Source organism: Terrapene carolina, unplaced genomic scaffold, assembly GCF_002925995.2.
Source record: "Terrapene carolina triunguis isolate 2854851 unplaced genomic scaffold, T_m_triunguis-2.0 Scaffold113, whole genome shotgun sequence".
Classification (NCBI taxonomy): Eukaryota; Metazoa; Chordata; order Testudines; family Emydidae; genus Terrapene; species Terrapene triunguis.
Window position 1 is genome coordinate 13648553 of NW_020664464.1, and position 16618 is coordinate 13665170.

General features: G+C 37.8%; 2 protein-coding genes across 3 annotated transcripts in view; one reads left to right on the forward strand and one right to left on the reverse strand.

Annotated features, from left to right (window-relative positions):
- Nucleotides 1–624: 624 nt before the first annotated feature.
- Nucleotides 625–15898, reverse strand: LOC112114345. Of its 2 annotated transcripts, XM_026652387.2 has the most exons (13): nucleotides 15854–15898; nucleotides 13479–13555; nucleotides 11818–12050; nucleotides 11581–11709; nucleotides 9841–9927; nucleotides 9131–9422; nucleotides 7895–8177; nucleotides 7498–7734; nucleotides 3627–3703; nucleotides 2801–2905; nucleotides 2495–2706; nucleotides 1980–2144; nucleotides 625–1055 (listed from the first exon to the last, which is right to left on the reverse strand). In XM_026652387.2, exons 3-13 carry the CDS (start codon nucleotides 12042–12044, stop codon nucleotides 932–934), a joined length of 1938 nt encoding a protein of 645 aa, XP_026508172.1. In that variant the 5' UTR covers nucleotides 12045–12050; nucleotides 13479–13555; nucleotides 15854–15898; the 3' UTR covers nucleotides 625–931. The 2 variants fall into 2 exon arrangements, with proteins under 2 accessions (XP_026508172.1, XP_026508173.1); XM_026652388.1 differs by lacking the exons at nucleotides 625–1055; nucleotides 2495–2706; nucleotides 15854–15898 and having other exon boundaries at nucleotides 2046–2144; nucleotides 13479–14208.
- Nucleotides 15316–16618, forward strand: part of PTAR1 (protein prenyltransferase alpha subunit repeat containing 1) — a 50735-nt gene continuing 49432 nt past the window's right edge. Inside the window, exon 1 of the mRNA XM_026652389.2 lies at nucleotides 15316–15409. Within this exon, the coding sequence (XP_026508174.1) occupies nucleotides 15324–15409 (86 nt within the window). The 5' untranslated portion in view covers nucleotides 15316–15323. The remainder of the gene's footprint in view (nucleotides 15410–16618) is intronic.

The following is a 16618-nucleotide window of genomic DNA, read 5'->3' on the forward strand; positions in this document are numbered from 1 at the left end:
CTCTCCCTAGTGCCCTACATAAGTAATTTTAAAAACTTAAATAAATCACATTATGATAAAATTAATGTCATCTATGTACAGAGGCAGATCACATATTTTTAGAGAGACATACAAAATGAAGTACTTAAAATAGAGAATTTAAATCTTGAGAAACTGCCACATTAGAGAAAAGGTATAAATTCCAGACTGCTTCAGTTCTGACACCAAGTCCCTCTGTGACCTTGGACAAGTCACTTAACTCCTTTCTCAGCTTCCCACCAGTAGAATAACACCTAAACCACAAAGGAATTGTAAGGATTCATTACATATTAGTAAAACAATGCAAAGATGAAAACCACTATGTAAATTCATACACTCATTATCAAATTATTACAATGTTAAAGTAAATGAAATTTTGGGCCCAACAGACCTAACAGTATCCTTTTATTTAATGACACTGATTATTTGAAATAAATACAAAAGTTTGTAATCTATGACATTATATAACTCATACTGAAAACAATTTATCATACATAAACAATGTGCGTATCACTTTTATCAAAAAGTATTTTTAGTCTTTGAGAAACATTGTTCCCAAAATTAAGAAGTTATTTTGTGTGTGTGTGTGTGTGTGTGTATACACACACACACACACACACACACAGGCACACAATAGAAGGTTAGCAAGTTATTATAACTTGACTATTTAACCAACCCCACCAGAAATGGATATTAATACCAATACAAATAGTTCACTTACCCTGCCCAAGAATAAAAGGTTAAATAACTATATCCTCCTAAATAATCAAGCATTACCATAGGTAATTCCAATAAATATAAGCCTGGAGAAGTTTTTTTTTTTTAATTGTGAAAGAAGGCTAATTAATATAATTCATTCTGCAATCAGTCTTGAAATATTTGGTTTCAGAGGTTTAGCCTTCAGGACCTCTTGCTACATCCCCAAACAGCGTTGAAATATCTCCTCCATTATGTCATCAGTATATACATAATGCTTATTTTCTTTCTTGGGTACCAAGGTCCATCTCCCAGATTTCCTATGGTAAATTCTACGGTATCTATTATAAAAATAAAAAAAAGGGGGGGGGGAGAAAAAATGCTGAATTTAATAAACATCACATACAAGATAATTATAGAAATACATGGTTTCATCCATCAGCATGTATAAATTAAAGACCTCAGTCCTGCAAACTCTACTCACACACTAACTTCTGTGGGGAAATTTGTGTAGTAAAAGGGCTACAAGATCAGCCCCTAAAAGCCTGAAAAAAAATGTAATTAGTCTCTATCCTTTTGTTTACAATTGAAGTCAATGGAGCTTCACCAATTTACACTGAGGAAAAGACTGACATTAAGTGATACAAGACAGAATATTTACATATACCCCATTCCCCCTCTCCTCGTATTCATGCTCACATACTCAGCGAGGCCTATGTGCAGTGACTTTTCTGAGACTAACTTTAGGACATTCTGCAGAGTCAAACTTAATAAAGGTTCTCTGTGCTGCAGCTGAGCAATTATTGAGTAAAGGAGTGATTGAGGTGAGCAGGGGATCCAAACACAGCATAAAATTGACCAACAAAGACACCATGTGAGGAACGTGGAAAAGCAACTGGTTGCATTTACTACTTCTTTGTAGCTTCTTAGTGAGCATCATAGGTTCATACTAGCTACTACAGGCTGAGACTGTGGCTGAACCATGCACTTTTTGAGCATACTTGTCCAAGTGCTGAATCATCTCTAGCTGTGTGTTCTCTCTCTCTCTCATGCAAATTATGTAGAATCCTGAACTTTGTATTAACATAAGAAAAAGCCAAATTCTCTTCTGGCATAATTCCCCTGAACTCAGCAAGAAATGTGGTCAATAGTATGTGTGTAATGCTGTAGGTAATAATACAAGCTCATTTCTTAGAGCAAATGATAATTAACTGCAACTATTAACTAAAAAAAGAAACAATAGATTAGTGCAGTGACAGACTTACATTAACTGATTCTGTTGATTGTGCATGGTTTGCCGGTTCAAATGCATATTGTAATCAATAGCAGCCAAAAAACATCTTGCTCTGTACACTGGATAGGTGTATTCAAATCTTTTGGGAGCATACATATGCACATGCTGCTGAAACTGTTCCAGATCAAATGTGGATCTTTATAAAAATAAATATATGATTTGTTTTTCAGAAACATCTTTAACATTACTAACATTATCAGGAACACACTATATAACTAGCACATAAATATTAATGAAGTGTAGAAAGACTTTCTTTTATTAGGAAGTAACTTTTCCTCTTAAATTACAATTGTTACATTTAAAATTCACTTAGCTTCAACTGTGTTACATGGTTTATTACTACTAAATGAGAGTTTGAATGATTTAGTATATATGCAAAAATACCTTTTTTGGCACACAGTCTACATTCATTTTTAGTAGGAAGGGAAGAGAATAACTTGGAGGAAACAAAGACAGCCTAACATCCACAATTCAAATTCGTTATACCTAAACTGTAGAAAGTATGGGATGTTTCTCAGAAACTTTTTATCCAAAATTATTCTGCACATTTCAGTGTGAGGTTTGCTTCCCTTTTCTAGCCATTCCTTTTCTCTTTCATCCATTTGAGGACCATGTTTGCACCGTCCCTCAATGATGCCGTTTCCACTAGCCCACTGATGTTCATTGACCACATGATGAACTAAGCCACACCACATTCCCTACAATGTTAAGAAACCATGATAATAAAATGTAATTCACTGCAGTAAAATATTGTATTGGAATATTACAATTTAACTCTAAATTACAACTTACAATAAATTTTTCATATGAATTTGCTTCCTTGCAGCAAAACCAGAAATAATTGACAATATCGGAACACCATTGTAAAAGACAGCGACAATCTTTCTGTCTGCTAGCCTGAAAAATAAAGGCATGCATAACTATTAAAAACAAAATGGCGTGCCTGTGTGTGTATCGTCTACTTATCTACTGAAATTATATATAGTAAACACTTTCTGTAGGCAGAGAGCATGTGTCTTCCTGTATTCTGTACACCACCTCCAAATTCTGGCCAATACCATAATATAAACTATCATAATAATAGTACAGCACAGATATTGGAAATATAAGCTTTCCCACATTGCCCAACTGATATGCCCAATGTAGAAAAAAACACCTCTAATGATGAGAGATTAGTTCATCTCCAAGCCATTCATTCTTTGCCTGTATACTGAGATTGCGAAAATGGAGGCCACTTAGGATCAATCATGGTGTTTTTTCTGCTATGGACAATGAGAGGCAGATCCTAAGTTGATGTAAATTGCCATAGCTCCAATTACTTCAGTGTACTTAAAGTCAATAGAGCTATGACAAGTTACACCAACTGAGGATCTGCCCCATAGAAATTAACTGAGATCATCATAGATATTTCAGAGCTAACCACATATCCATTAGTGATAGCATTCTACAACTACTGACCTGGGCTGGATTTGAACCTGTTAAAGACTCTATATCTTATTATCAATCCCCTGAGATATTAAGCCAAATATTGTGTTATGAATGTACTATGATCAATTTTATTATACCATTACAAGTAGCTACAAAATATATAGTTATTCTGTACTCAGAGAAATGTTACCTCAATTAATTTATTTCCAAGATTTTTGGCACCACCCCATATGTCATATGAATGGATTACACAGGGAAATTTCTTTGCTGTGGATAAAAAAACCCAAACATAATAATTAACGTTTCATTGCTGTTCAGTTTATTCATAGCCCCTGTGTAAAATTAAACATTTTATTTTTTCCAAATTCATTTATCATAATTTTCCCCAAATGCACATTGGCAGAGCATATAAAACACGACTGATTTAAAGCTCAGTGATCACTACAGCAGTTTAACACACCTAGATAATACACAATGTTAAGCACAGAAGCCTGCTGAATACAAATGTCTGATAGCAGAAAAGTATATAATTTTTTAAAAGTACATTTTATAATGCCAGTTAAAATAAAAGCAAGTACAATTTAGTTTTCAGTCCTTTTTGGACAGCAATATGAAAATTTAATTGTAAAAAGGACAGTTATTGTATATTGTTTACATAATTATACATAACAGCTCCTGCAACTTACAAGCATCAGTACTCTATCATGATTCAGCACTTCTAGTGATTTTTAGAGGTATCACTGATTTCCACCCGCATTAGACACTGTACCCAAAAAATGTAAGATATGTCTACTCTGAAAAAAAAAAACAGTGCAATATTAATTTGGGTTCTAACAGCAGTGAAGACATGGCTTTTTAATAGCTTAAATTCAAGTCTCTAGGGGAACCTGAGTTTGAATGTAAGCTTCTAATGCAAATTAAAAAGCCAAGCTGCTGTGCCTTCACTGCTATTTGAACCTGAGTTAGCTAACAAACACACTTTTTTTTTTTTTTTTCCCCTTCAGTGTAGGCATATTGACAGAAAAAAAGTTAGACCTATTATTCCATTTGGGGATTCTGACAACATCTACAAACCATTTTAAGATATTTTTTCAAGATTTACATCACCAGAACCATTGGATAGATTTTGACTAGGGCTGTCAAGTGATTATAAAAAATTAATCATGATTAATCACTGTTAAACAATAATAGAATACCATTTATTTAAATTTTTTGGATGTTTTCTACCTTTTCAAATATACTGATTTCAATTACAATACAGAATACAAAGTGTACATTGCTCACTTTATTTTTTTTTATAAATATTTGCACCGTAAAAAAGAAAAAAATAGTATTTTTAATTCACCTCATACAAGTACTGTAGTGCAATCTCTTATCATGAAAGTTGAACTTACAAATGTAGAATTATGTACAAAAAAATAACTGCACTCAAAAATAAAACAATGTTAAACTTTAGAGCCTACAAGTCCAATCAGTCCTACTTCTTTGTTCAGCCAATTGCTCAGACAAAGAAGTTTGTTTACATTTGCAGGAGATAATGCTGCCCGCTTGTTTACAATGTCACTTGAAAGTGAGAACAGGCGTTCACATGGCACTGTTGGTAGCCAGCGTTGCAAGATATTTACGTTCCAGATGCTGTAAAGATTCAGATGTCCCTTCATGCTTCACCCACCATTCCACAATACATTCTTCCATGCTGATGAAGGGTTCTGCTCAATAACAATACAAAGCAGGGCGGACTGACGCACATTCATTTTCATCATCTGAGTCAGATGCCACCAACAAAAGGTTGATTTTCTTTTTTGGTGGTTCGGGTTCTGCAATTTCCGCACTGGTGTTGCTCTTTTAAGATTTCTGAAAACATGTTCCACACCTCACCCCTCTCAGATTTTGGAAGGCACTTCAGATTCTTATACCTTGGATCAAGTGCTGTAGCTATCTTGAGAAATCTCACATTGGTACCTTCTTTGCATTTTGTCAAATCTGCAGTGAAAGTGTTCTTAAATCGAACAACATGTGCGGGGTTGTCATCCAAGACTGCCATAACACAAAATATATGGCAAAATGTAGGTAAAACAGAGCAGGAGATACACAATTCTCCCCCAAGGAGTTCAGTCACAAATTTAATTAATGTTTTTTTTTTTTAACTGAGCGACATCGGCATGGAAGCATGTCCTCTGGAATAGCGGCCAAAGCATGAAGAGGCATACAAATGTTTAGCATATCTGGCATGTAAATACATAGCAATGCCGGCTACAACAGTGCCATGCGAACGCTTGTTCTCATTTTCAGGTGACATTGTAAATAAGAAGCGGGCAACATTAGCTCCCGTAAATGTAAACAAACTTGTTTGTCTTAGTGAGTGGCTGAACAAGAAGTAGGAATGAGTGGACTTGTAGGCTCTAAAGTTTTACATTGTTTTGTTTTTGAGTGCAGTTATGTAACCAAAAAAAAAAATCTACATTTGTAAGTTGCACTTTCACAATAGAGATTGCACTATGGTACTTATAAGAGGTGAATTGAAAAATACTATTTCTTTTGTTTATCATTTTTACAGTGCAAATATTTGTAATAAAAATAATAATATAAAGTGAGCACTATACCTTTTGTATTCTGTGTTCTAAATGTAAATCAAATATTTGAAAAATGTAGAAAAACTTCCAAAATATTTAATAAATGTCAATTGTTTAATTATAATCTATTAAACATTCTATTGTTTAATACTGCGATTAAAACTGCGATTAATCACAATTAATTTTTTTTAGTTAATCGTGTGAGTTAACTGCATTTAATCGACAGCCCTAATTTTGACCCTTATGTATGGCTTGAAATACATTATACAGTACTTTGTGTTATCTGACTAAGCCGAAATTCTAATTACATAATTAAAGTAATATAGTAGAAAAGTAATACAGAGGTAAGCCTTAAAAGTACACTGTCAACTACAGAGTTTTAAAACTGGTTGAAAAATTTGTTAAAAATGTTTTTCAACAGCAAATTGTATTTTTGACTAAATTTTTTTCCTCACAGAAAATTTCAATTTTTCGGCTGAAAACCAAAATATCTTGATTTAGGAATGCTCCTACAGTACCTCCTTGGAGATGTACTTTGGTTGCCTCATGTCCCCATTTTCTTGTATGGGCCACACTTTCAGCCAGACCACACAATGCACCGTGGCCAGAGACTCCTATGATACAATACACCCACTTCCTCTCTCCAAGTAGGAAGACCTCAGTACACCATAAGATGATGAAATGGTCTGACTATGGGTATATAGAGGAGAATGAGAACTTGGGGAGCCCAAACTACAGCTCTCATGAGACAGTGCAGCAGCATTTTTAATTTTTGAATTTCTGCCAAAAATCAAGTTTCTATAGAAAGCCTCCTCATTTTTCAACCAGCTCCAGCAAAACCTTTTTAGAAACTTGAAAGTGAAGTGTCTTTCCTTACTGATTATGTCCTTCCTATCTGGCAAATATTGATTCTTCCTACCTTGTATATTTAAGAGACTGACATTAAAATGCTGTTTTTTATTTATTTCCTTGTTTATGTGCTAGTATCACTGATTAGTTCAGCAGTGCTTTGTGAACAGTGTTAAGTCCAAATGCTGGAAATCCTTTCAGTTTTATGGAAGTCAATGGGACTACTTGTGCGAGTAATAATTACTTATTTGTTAAAGCAAAATCTGGGCTGCTAGAACCAAACTCTCTCTTCAGATAGCTATGGGCAATTCCAACTGACATCACTGGGAGTTGCACTCCCAGTTCTGAGGGAAGAAATTTGACCTCCAGATAGTAAACGACTGGAAGCCAACAGTGGACAGCAACATTAGTAAACATTCTTTTTGCGTTAGTCACACAAAAAATGGAACCACAGTTTTAATTCTTCAGAGATTGGTATAATGGATTTCTTTTTAAAAATACAAACTGAAAATCCAATGGATATTTTCAAAGAGATGATTTTTCAGGGAAGTCAAATGTTGGGCCTAAACTATCTAACAGTATGCCTTGAACTTACAGAGTTTTGTAGAGCCTTAGTAAAAAGTTAAGAGTGATAATTACTTATCAAAGCAGAGATTTGAGTGTGTGAATCAGTAACCACTTCTTTGACCATTAGCTGTTCATCCAACAACTTTTGTAATCCTCTTCGAAAGGCTTCCTTCTCCATAAATGGGGAGTTCAGTTGCGTTTTGCGTTTATCCACTATTTCGATAGCTAAAATTTGTTTAGTTTCTAAATCCATGAATGAGTATACACAATACTGTGCAGAGTGGCCAGGGCCATCCATGCGTCCATCTCCTGCACATTAAGAATTAAATAGAAAAGTTTTATTCTGAGAGGAATAAAATCAAGGTTACCTATTTTAATAAATGTAGTAAGAATATTTTTTAAAAAAATCAAGGAACAAATTTGGATGAGGTATCCAAAAAACAATTAAGTTTTGAAATGCTTTATTTACCCATAATGACTACTTCCTTCCCATGTAATTCCTCTAAAATGTGTTGCTTCATTCGACACCAGAAGGATTCTATAGTTGGAACAATAAAGTGACGTTGCATTCTGAAGAATGTACTTGCACTTACGAATGTCAACTTCATAAAGTTTGCCATTTGTGAAATTTTTCCAAAATTGTTTCCTGACAGTATGATTGCAGCAGATAAAGCAAGGTCTCCTGCATGCGTCTGTCCTTTTACCAAGGGTTGAGAAGACCATTCAAATGCTATATGTCCTGCACTACATTTCTAGACGTGTTGAATATTAAGCAAAAGAATAAAACAAAAAGAAATAAGTGAGGCCGTGTACTTATTGTTTGCATTATAACAAGCCATGAAACTAAAAATTAGATCTAGAATTATATGGATAGTTTTAAGGAGCACTTTTAATTAAAAAAACAACAACACACTGATAACCAAGTATCTTACATATATTACTATCAACTCCTTAAAAATGAAAGAATTTTAGAAATCCATTGAACTCATTACTATTTATGCTTTTTATTTACTGTTTACATGTCTCTCAACTGGAACAATGGAAAAAAAAATCAATGAATTCATTTAGCTTCTTGTAAACAGTCACCTTCACTTTCCAGTTCTTAGTGTTGCAACACCAGGGTTTCAAAGAGACTGCAGGAATAATATTTGCTTATTTCATTTATTCTGGAAATATTTTTTATTGGTCTTCAGTTTTTTGAAAGCTTGACTTTACAATATATACATTTTGGACCCTATTTAAGTATGTCCACTCAATGACAGGATATGATATGTGATAAAATAAAAGACATAGAAAAGCTCACATCAGAAAACCTAGGGACTTATCCTGCACATCTTTACTCACGTAAGTAGTCCTTACTCATCTGAGTAATCCCATTGGGCTCAACATGATTACTTGAACAAGTGAGAACTATTGACTAAATTAGGATATGCAGAAACAGGCCCGAGGATATTAAAAATAAACACTGAGGTCTCACTCCTGCAATTAGACCCACGTGGGCTGACCTTTGTGGAAGTAATTAATTTCAAAGGGATACTGTGCAGGAGGCATGGGGTTTCATTTAAGTCAGTGAAACTCCACAGGGCTCTGCACATGTTGATCTGATTGCAGGATCAGGACCATAGAAAATTAAACTACTATTAACATATTGAGAATTAGTTAGCGAGAGAGAGAGAGAGAGACATTTACAAGGTATATTACTCACCCATATCAAATGCACACAGGAGGAAACAGGCTGTACAGAAATATCAACTTCACCAGCACAAAACATACATTTTGGTATAACAATTTTTTTGGCTAGTTGAAGAAGGGATCGTTCATAAACAATGTGAATTTTTTCATGAGAAATATCCTGGGTGTCATCCAAAGTCATATCACGAGTTGTCTCCTCAAAGGTTTCTATAAAGTCACCTTGTGACCCATCATCACATTCATCTGTTATACCCAATATATCCTCTGCTATAGACACATTTTTCAAGTGTTTAACTGAAGAAAAACTAAACAAATAGAGACAATTAGAATGCATTATAAATATAACACATGAATTAAGACACACTGAGTAATTTAGACCCTGAAAAAATTTGGGTTCAGGTGTTGCTGTTTTTTAAAAAAGGTAAATATAGAAGGGAAAAAAAAAGATTTTAGAAAGCCTAATATGAATTAGTTTTTTTAATTTAAATAGGAACAGATTAAAACACTACCCTGCAGAGCTTCAGTGCATGAGAATTAGAAAGCGAAAATTATTATGAGTCAGACCAGTCTAAGTCACTAACAAGCTGTGTAACATTTACAATTAAGCAAACAACTTAGATGGATGGTAAATAGTATATATGACTGATTTATTTAGTACTTCCAGTTTTAATACACTGTTATACTAAATATAGCAACAATATAGAATCTTAAAATACTACTTACCTTTTAGAAAGGTCATATTCATTATCAATAGTACACTCTTCCCCTGAACTGTCTGTAGATTCATCCTCTAAATCTTCACATAGCAATCTGTTAAATAAATGTAGCCAAAAGAAGCAACATTTAATGTAGTGTATCTCTGGAAATAAAATTCTATGTTCCTGAGGTTCTTCACCCTGTAGCAAACCATGGATATACCATATAATCAAGATGCAAGTTTCTCAGCTACTTACATCATCTCATTATATAAAATAATAAAGCAAACCATCCAAAAAACCCACCATGCCTTCAGATGGGAAACATTGGACCTCTGCAATGCAAATTGTACAACACTGAACTTTTAGTATAGACACTTTCCATAGTGAATTCACACATGATTTTAAAGTTTTGGACAAAAGAACTGTACACAGTAAGTTAATGCACAAAAGAGGTCCCGTTCATAAATACTTTTAAGGATAGGAGGGTCAATCACTGAAAAGTGAGTAAATTATAATCCATTAATTGGACAACATAACTATTTATTCTGATCTCTTTTGCACTGAATGTAAATGTGCTATTGCCCAGTGTACTTATAACCTCTCCTTTAAATTTCATTGTCTTATTTGAAAATTAAAATTAGCATATAGAATATTTATGGACTTCCATACAGTTAACTTAAATTTGTAAAATATTATGTAAAATTCCTAATATAATCATAGAAATGTATGTCTGGAAGGCACCATAAGAGGTCATCTTGCCCATCCCCTGGTGCTAAGGCAGGACTAATATCACATTATCCAGAATTACATGAGTCATAGAAGGCAAAGTCCTTCTCTTCTTCTCATGCAAAATGTCCTACTGAGTTGAGGCCTGACTGCAAAGGATAGAGCAACCTCTACTTTCTTGGAAGACACAGCAGAATGGACTAATTATCTAAGATCAAGGATGGAATTCCAGGCAAGCCTGGTGGCCTTCTGTGACATTTTGCTAGGGAGGTGATGGAGAAGGGAGAGTTACGGAGAGATTAGAGATGTGGGAGAGAAGAAAAAGGACTCTAATGTTCAGTACTTATGTAATTATTTGTATCTTCACAGTGCTGTATAAATCTTTATCCATAGGCTGCATTAGTACAAATTAGGGACTCAGACCTGCAAGCTGCTGAGCTCCCTCAACTTACAAGGAAATTGACAGGACTCATCCTACAACTTAGTTTGCTCAGTGTCTTGCAGGACTAAGATCCTAATTCCAGCCACTCACACATACATCAACCTAGCTTTGGCCCACAATAGAGCAGCCCCACAAGAGGGGTGGCACTATGGCCTAGAGCAGGGGTTCCCAAACTTGGTTCAGGGCTTGTTCAGGGTAAGCCCCTGGTGGGCTGTGAGACACTTTGTTTACCTGAGCGTCCACAGGTACGGCCGCTCGCAGCTCCCAGTGGCTGCTGTTCGCCAGTCCCGGCCAATGGGAGCTACGGGAAGCAGCGCGGGCCAGGCCATTGCTTCCTGCAGCTCCCATTGGCCAGGAACAGCGAACCGCGGCCACTGGGAGCTGCGAGTGGCCGTACCTGCGGACGCTCAGGTAAACAAAGGGTCTCGCGGCCCACCAGGGGCTTACCCTGAACAAGCCCCAAACCAAGTTTGGGAACCCGTGGCCTAGAGGAATGATCACATGAATGAGAGTTATTTCACTGACAACTGTTTTTTTATTTTTACACAATTTCATGGAAAAAACAGAGAAAAAAATCAAAAAAAGATTTTAAGTCACCTTTCAGTGCCTGCTGTTAAAGAGGTCTCTGGCACATCCTCTTCTGCATTTAATGTTGAGTTTCCATCTGCTTCCTGTATTTTCACTTTTGATTCCTTGCACACATCTCGGTTTTCATAATTGTCATATCTATATTACAAAATAAGATGAAAGTATCAAAAAGAAACCAATCAGAATAAAATTCACATTTCTCTTTAGATAATGATATTTAATATATAGGACATTTGAATTACTTACAAGTCCAGCAAAAACTTGGCAACTTCAGCATGCGAGAAGACATTAAGTGTTTCCCTAAGTGACATCCATCTTCCTATCTGTTCTCTTATACATATCCTTGATTGAGCCCTTTTTCTCTCTAGACTCTTTCTCCTCCTCTTTTTTTCTAATGGGGAATATATGGTGGGTCTACCAGGTCGCCTTGGTGGTGGTGATGGTGAGGATGAAGAGGATGATGACGACGACATTGCAAGCTTTCAAATGATAAAGCAGACTAAAGTTTAATTTAATAACAACATTCAATTTTAGTCATTACAGGCTACATAAGAGTAGTAAGTTATAATTTTTGGAAAATGACAACAAAATACAATAGGTTTGTGGTGTAGTGTTAAGTTTAAAATCTTCATTTATAGCCAAGTTTTACCCTCAGATAAGTGAGCATAACCCCCTCTGAAGTCCATGGGAGATATACATGTATATTGGAGGGCACAGTTTAGCCCTTATGTTTTAGGTATTAGATTGGATATTAGAATAACAAATGTATAAATTGCTAGTTTTACATATAAATGAGCAAGTGCACATTAACATGACTGTTGCTCGTTTGTATGTCAAATTAAAGAACTGAAGGGAAGGGAAAAAACAGTTAATTATTTTAAAACAACAGTAACCAAAGATTTGAATGTAAAGCATATTAAGCTGTGTTAAAAGTTCTTATGTGCACATTACACCTAATGCCTCTGTCCTGTAAATACTTATGCACTTGTTTAACTTTAACTTGAAGTCAATGGGATTATTCACACATGCTTAACTTTAAGCGTGTGTTTGCAGGATCAGGTCCTGGCACTTAAGAATATTTTTGGAGTTCCAAAATAGGGTAGCCCATCATGCTAGTGTCTGTGTGTATGCATGACCTGTATGGGTTACTGACTTGAGTGAGCAACTGGACTGGCCATTGAACACCAGCAGAAAAGGAAGGAAATTAAATTTAGTCACAAGTGATCTCAACTCCAAGTGGACAATGCAGTCAACATTGTATATCAAGTGTGAAACTGATTCAAGTGCTACCATGCCAGGGCCCAAATGTTCTCTCTCAGGATCTGAATAACTCTAAATACAATGAGTTACTTGTATCCTGCAGCAGAAGGATGGCTTGGAATGTAACACAGCTCAAGGCAACGAGAAGATAAATAACTAGGAGGTGAAAATGAACCATATTAAAAAGCAAATGTATATGCCTTTTATATTAATATTAATGACATATTCTCAAATTCAGACAATGACAACACTTAAGCCTAAGATTTTTTGAGAGGCAATAAGAAGTAGGCTGAAACATGACATCTGGTAGGCCTGTGGTAGTGTAGGTTTGCTTGTTTATTGGGTGTTTTTTGTTTGCCTATGGAAATTGTTTTTGCCAATGAAAATCTTGGAGTAAAGAAAGTTTGTCTGTGACTACTTATTAAGAATCCCAGAACTTACACTATTTGGCTGTTTTGTGATAATATTATTTACTTATGTATACCAAACTGGTTTTTCTGGTTTGTGTTTTGGATAATGGTTTATATTGTTGAGACATTTTAAAAAATGTAGGCTTTAGGTTTAGGATATGTTTTATTATAATGTTTTAGGTATTCAACATCACTTTCATGCATGCAATTTATAATATTTTTCAACATTGTACTTACAGAGAAGATGGATTGTATGGGAGCTGCATGCAAAGTGACCACAGGTAAAGTAATGCTTAGTGTTATTTACACCATACCTTGAACAGGAAAAAAAAAAAAGGCATAAAATATTTTTAAAGTGCAATTTTTTTTTTAAAGAACAGAGATAAAACGCCATCGAAAATCCCACCCCTCTAATATTTAATGGACAGGACGAGCAAGGAGAAAGTTTAAATTCTGAGTCTGTCATGCACAGAACAGGTCCAACAGTAATGTTGCTTTCTGGTGATGTCTGCCATAGCAAAATATATTAAGATTCTAGCCTGTAAAAATTATCAGGTTTTCTCTTTTTTCATAAAACTGCTAGTATTTTCAATATATTTTACTACAGCAACCAATGAATTCCTTCCTTGAGTAAATATCATTGTGATGCCAATATAAGCTGTTGACACAAAATCACGTGATCCGCAATCCAATCATTTCTCTCACTATAGCCCACAGAGAAGTAAACAAAAGGCACTCGTTTGTTTCTATTACATCCCAATAAAACGTTTCATATTTTCCAAGTTAAGAATAATATAGGAAAATAAGCTTCGTCGTCAAACTTTAAAAAAAATTGAAAGATTACAAACATTATTTGATCTATTTGGTACCCTAAGTAAGATTTTAAAGTGACAGATTTACCTAGCTCAGGGGTTCTCAAACATCATTGCACCGCAACCTCCTTCTGACAACAAAAATTACTACATGACCCAAGGGGAGCGGGAGAACAGGACCAAAGCCTGAGCCAAAAGCCAAAGCCTGATCATCAGTCCCAGGTGGGGGAGCCTGTAACCTGAACCTCGCCATGGGCTTCAGCCCGCAGTGGTGGGGCTGGGCTTCAGTCCCAGCAAGTCTAATGCCAGCCCTGGCGACCCCATTAAAACAGGGTGGCGACCCACTTTTGGGTCCTGACCCACAGTTTGAGAACCACTGAGTAGCTATTTAAAAGAATTCTCAACTAGAAGCATCATCAGGGCCATTTAAAGTCAGCAAAATAGGCAGACCAGCCAAGTCATATTTTGAACTAATTGTAAGGGCATTTTCAGAGGGGTCTTACTTTAGCGATGAAGATGTTTGCGGATTATATAGCTATGATTCCCCCCGAATCTCCTTTAAACAGCTTGGGAAAGAAGACCCAAAATCACAAGCCTGCGTGTGAAACAAAAACCAGCACGCACGAAGCAAGCGTTACAAGAGTCGGGGGGCCTGCTGCAAACGCTTATGTTTGTGCTCATTAACCTTACCCACGCGAGCTAGCCCACTGATTTAAATGGGACTACTCATGTGTGCAAACATAAGCACATAGATGTTTGCAGCGCAAGGGCTGCAGGGTGCGCCGCACCCCTCCTTCGGAGGACACATGGGATTTGGCTTTTAATTGTCTGTACAAGCTACTATAAAGCCGCATCCTCTCAGGTAACCGTCTCCTCCGGATCCCCGCGTCAAGCCGCCACATGCCCTTGTCTGTGCGGTTGCAGTGTCAGGCTGGTGCAAGGGCGAGCTCCACCCCAGACACGCTAGGCACACCCGGGGGAGGCCCGCAGGCTCAGGATGGTTGGCGGAAGAGCCCAGGCGGTTCCGCGGCTCTTTTAAAGCCTGGTTGCTCTGATTGCGGCCGTTGGAGCGCGGAGGCGACGGCGCGCGGGGGAGAGGGGCGGAGGGGGTAAACCTGGCTGAGTGCGGCAAGCCTGCCTGTCCCGCCGTTGCTGCTGCCGCCGCCCGGCCGGGGTGGCCGCCGTTGCCAGGGAGCGGTTCGTTCCTCCTCGCTGGGCCGCCGACCCGGAAGCGCTTTAGCCCAGCCTCGCTCGGTGGTGGGGGCCGAAGATGGCCGAGTCCCCGGAGGAGGTGGCGGTGCTGGTGCAGCGGGTGGTGAAGGACCTTAACAACGCCTTCAAGCGGAACCCCCACATGTGAGTGCGGCTTGGGGACTCGCCGGGCTGCGGGGGAGAGGGGCGGCTGCCGGGCTCCAGCTTCCCCGGGGCAGCCCCCCAGGGGCTAAGCGGAGACGCCGGCGCCGACTTGGTCTCCGCTTGTCCCGTGCGGGGTAGGGGCAGCAGTATCCTCAACTCTGGGGCCGCTGCCTCCCCGGCCGGGGACAGCGCTCTCAGCAAAGGGGGGTGAGCCGCCTCTCCTGCCAGCCCCTCGCCCCGGCGTGGGACGAGCACCCCTGGCTGGGACAAACCAGCCGGCGAGACTTTCCCTGCTCCAGCATCTTCTCAGCGAGGGGCGCTGAGCGCTTCACAGACACCCTTGCTGACGCCTCTCCCCACCCCCGCCGGGGAGGTGATCCCCGGCAACTGGGGAAAGTGGGCTCCAGAGGGATCAGGACCCGACTCCAGTAGTCCCTGTCTCACCTGTCTCGCCCAAGGTCGCACAGATGAAGTCAGCTGTGGCTGGCCTCTGGATCTGTTGACTCCCCGAGGCGCCGGCCTTAATTAGGGTAACTTCTTTCGCAGTCATGTAAACTTGGCTTATGGCATCAGTTTCGACATACGTGAGGTCGGTAAGGTTAAAGGGACACTGTCCGGTTATTATTCTGATGACTTTCCTAACCTCAGTTATTAAAAACATCTCTGATTACTGAAACAGGACAAATTATAAATATTTAATTTTTGTATCACTATTTATGCTTTTTGATTTTTATTTATTTATTTGCTCACCTTGGATAGTAGAGAATTATCTCTTTGTTCTGGGATTGTGTGTGGCTCTTACATACCATGATGATAGGCACCATATAAAAATAGATCTTTCCACTGTTGTTTTTTAATCTGTTGGATTGACAAAGTCTGTTGGACTGTTTCACCCCAGTACTGCACATTATTTGTAAACGCAATATGGGAGAATTTATTTGTGTATTAAGGGGGGGGGGAAAGTCTTTCACTGAATGGAGATAGATAGATAGATATGAGAGAGAGAGAGAGTAAATGCATGGAAACATTCCTTTTAATGTTAGATAATGTTAAAGAAATCTAAATTTTGAAATGACTGTGCCTCCTTGAGGCCCTAATCCTGTAATAGACTCTACCTGGCTCAGGGATCCCCTTACGTAGCGTTTATAGTAGGATTGGGGCTGAAGCTCTGTGTAGCTCAAAAGCCAGTCTCTTTCGCCAACAGAAATT

Excerpts from the sequence above, each read along its gene's own strand:
- LOC112114345 (XM_026652387.2), bottom strand. The coding sequence starts at position 12,044 with ATGTCGTCGTCATCATCCTCTTCATCCTCACCATCACCACCACCAAGG. Across the intron at positions 9,928-11,580 it reads TTAACAGCAGGCACTGAAAG|ATTGCTATGTGAAGATTTAG; the intron begins GTGACTTAAAAT and ends TTTATTTAACAG. Across the intron at positions 2,145-2,494 it reads CCATACTTTCTACAGTTTAG|ATCCACATTTGATCTGGAAC; the intron begins GTATAACGAATT and ends ATTTTTATAAAG.